Source organism: Trachymyrmex cornetzi, unplaced genomic scaffold (genome assembly GCF_001594075.2).
Source record: "Trachymyrmex cornetzi isolate Tcor2-1 unplaced genomic scaffold, Tcor1.1 scaffold958, whole genome shotgun sequence".
NCBI classification, from domain to species: domain Eukaryota; kingdom Metazoa; phylum Arthropoda; class Insecta; order Hymenoptera; family Formicidae; genus Trachymyrmex; species Trachymyrmex cornetzi.
In genome coordinates, this window is record NW_017300309.1 from 81,036 (window position 1) to 84,846 (window position 3,811).

Consider the following 3,811-nt stretch of genomic DNA (forward strand, 5'->3'; position numbering starts at 1 on the left):
TACCTCAGCCGGGAGTCGAAACATCAAAAATTTGTTAAATTGCCAGTCAATTTAACTCGTGATATTACTGCGGTAGTTTAATAGGGTTAGTGTTTCAAGACCAAAAAATCATTTCGGCGCGAGTTTCTGGAGACTACATACGTAGTATATAAATTCACATAAGAATCATACAAGCGTTAAGATCCAGCTAGACCGTTTAAGGGTTTGATTTCTATAGTTTGTATTATTTACTTGTTCATATATGTGTTAAATATCATTGTTGGGTAAATAAATACAATTTAAATAAATACTTGCCCACGTACTTCTACATTTTATACACATTAAGAATAATATTTAAGAATGTATCATCTTCCTTTTTTCTGCGAGAGATAAACATTTATTGTATACATGCAATTTGAATGTACAAATAAATATTTTCGCTATATTTTGCCTAATATATAACAAGCATATATTCAATTACTGCAAAACAATTACAGTTATTATTCATAACAGAGAGTTTCTCGGTTGTTGTCATATCCTTAGGGAACTAACCATGCGCGTGATTGCAATCATTACCGGTACAACGACTAATTATTACGTTGGATTTACTTATTCTAGTGCGATTTATCAAGTGTGTATTTGCAGTCAATGCATATTATAAAATTTCTACCCTTTTTTTAAAAATTTTTAATGAATAATACATATGAACACTGTTAATATAACTAATTGATTAAAATAAACAAAAAATTGAGCAGAAGGTAATAGCTGAGTGTGTCTACATGTATATATATATATAAAACTCATATATATATATATATATATATATATATATACATATAGTTAATCGCTATATAATATCTATAATCTATATATTAGGAAATAAAATGTTATTAATTCTCCTTTTCATTAAAGTCAGACTGTCGTTAAAGTTTACTCTCTTGGCGCTCTTGTGATGCAAGGCATAATACAATACGAATGCAAAGCGAGACTGTGTGGGACCGTGAAATTCGGCAATAATGCACGTGTTCACAAATCGAAATAATATTTTGACGATTATTTTTCTCACAATGCAAATTCCAATAAATAAAGCACTTCGAGAAAATTTGATTTGAGAGGATTGGGATTTTTCTCTTCCGGAAAAGCTCGTAGCATTCAAGACTACATCGATTTGTCGCAAAACTTGGCAAAAGTATTAAAAAATTTTTTGAAGACTGAATCATTATTTTTTTTTCTCAGCTTTTCTCCTCTTATACATATGTCTCTATATCTTATATACGTTTATTTAAAACATTATTTTTTGAAAGATATATTTATTAATAGAACAATATTTTTACAATCACAGTGAACACGTAATACACACATACACATATATGTGTGGAATTAATATTGTTATACTGATTAAAGCTGTGACAGAATTCTCTCGTTGCGAATTAATACTTTACATTATAGAAGAACTTTTCCAGTAAAGTGCATATCGTTAATTTCCAAGAATAATTACGAAACTTCCATGACGCACTCCATGATTCTCGCACTACTCATTATTGTTTGAGACTTACGCGATAAATAGAAGTACGCTAACAAGTTTTGTTGCAAACTTGTCGCAACAAAACGTCATTACGCCGAGTAGTCGATCATTATTTTGAAGCAAGAAGTTATTCATCGCCGACCTGCTTTGATAATGACGAATGAATTGTATTATAGTTAACGCGATATCACTTTGACAAGTTGCACTTTGAATCGAAATTTCATCAAACGTAATCTTTGAATCATTTAGATTTTGCTCCGACTTTGCTTAACGAGCAAATTCATTTTTAGGAAACAAAAATTTTGCAAATAAATAAACAAACTAATTTTATTGATAAACAATTTTTGAAATTGAAATATTTTTAGTCAATTTTGTTTATTAGCGTCAATCTAAATACTATTAAGAAGGGAATAACGAGAGAACTATTCAGGTATAAAAATTAGTTACAGGGGTAAAATTTACCCCCATCACCCATTTTTCATCAATTAGCGCTGAGGTTTGCATGAGGATTCGAGCTAACTCTAAGCTGATGTCGTTGCTAGATCTATCTAAATTGATTCTGCAATTGTAATCCGCAGCGTAATATTAAAGAGACGATGTATATACATATATAGTTATTTTATAAAGCTTTAATTATAGTTAATTTATCAATTTGACAACTTGTCGATGAATATTCGGCAAACGTCATCATTGCGTATAGTGATTTATATCGTTGCTGATAGATTAGCCGGTAGAAGAAAGCTATTAAAAAGTGATATGTTAATAGTGTTTCGTTGATGCATGGTTGCTACTGTCGCTATTACGACATTGCCAGTCGTTTCAGAGACCTTATTTTCTGTGTATCGATTTACCCAACATTTTTCCATGTGGTTATGAATAACACAACGCAGGTAATATCCACGGCACATTTAATGCTGCTGCAAGACATCATGAAAAATTGCCAGGGATATGTTGGAAATCATCCCTCGGGTCACTCAAGCGCATATAACGTATCCGAATATTTGTATTTATATACAGACTCAATGCGTTGAGCCGAGTCTATTGAAAAACATTGCCGCGCGAACGGTTCGCAGAGAATAGAAAATATTAGTTTCCGATATACAATGTCGTGTGAGATTGTTCAATTTCACTCTCAAACATTGACATTTTTACATTTTACATTTTACCAATTAGACATATTAATTTGTTACATCTAATGTCGCACAAATCTGACGTTGATTTTTATTACTTTATGGCAATTAATTTAGTAAACGTACATGCACACATATACGTATCTTTTATATTTCTATACAAGTACACGTATAGATGTTGGTAGCTATTACATACATATCTACACGCACAATTATAATATATACATATACAATAGATATTCTTCTCTCGCATAATAGACTTGTTTTATTCATATAGTTATAACTTGAAGATTAATAGTTTCCTTCGCGACAATGCTCGAAGCAACGGAAACAGTTACGGCATGTTAACTACGATCTATTGTATGTTGTTTCCAGAAAATGCCAGTCGCTGGTGTTGGCCGAATGGAACCTGGGACAATTACTCCAATTATTCTATGTGTCGCGACGTGCGGTTACCAACCATCGAGCCTGGTATAGAAATCACGACCACACTATATTTCATCGGCTACAGCCTTTCCTTATTTACTCTAATAATGGCGGTCTGCATATTCATCTACTACAAGTGAGTTAAGAATACGCAATCTGAAATTCTTCCCATTTATGCTACATTATTTTTTTCGAAGAGAATTACGGTGCGTCCCCAGTCAGAATTTCGAAAAAGCAATACGACCAATCAGATTAGCGCGTTATATAAACCGAATACACGTCACAATAGAGTCACCATAGTCAGGAAGAAAATGTGATGTCACTATGTAAGATTGTCATAACAAAATAACATATGTTACAAAGATATTCGCACATCACCATGACATTGTTGTGACATCACATTTGTAATAAAAAGGACATTCGCACATCACTATAACGTAGAGAAAAGTCGCCGATACTGACATAGGTCTTCTAAAGTGACACCCCCTTATTTTTCAGAAACTAACTATTGCACTTTATTAATACTAATAAAATCATGACCTCTGTTTAGCTAATTAAAGAAGTACAAACTCATAATTCGTAGGTTTGTGGCTTGTTTCTATATCAAATCAGCTAAAAACGAATTCTACAAATGCGAAAATAAAATTCTTACGATTTTCTTTTGCAAATTGTGAGGTTTAAATAATAGTGACTATATTATTGATAATATTACGTCATTTTAAATACTTGTAGTTTCCGAAATAAGTTTTAT

General features: G+C 31.8%; 1 protein-coding gene across 1 annotated transcript in view; it reads left to right on the forward strand.

Moving 5' to 3' along the window:
• The window catches only part of Dh44-R1 (Diuretic hormone 44 receptor 1), a 62,549-nt gene that overhangs the window by 44,801 nt on the left and 13,937 nt on the right, over positions 1–3,811 (forward strand). Inside the window, exon 4 of the mRNA XM_018521037.1 lies at positions 3,010–3,196. Coding sequence (XP_018376539.1) covers positions 3,010–3,196 — 187 coding nt within the window. The remainder of the gene's footprint in view (positions 1–3,009; positions 3,197–3,811) is intronic.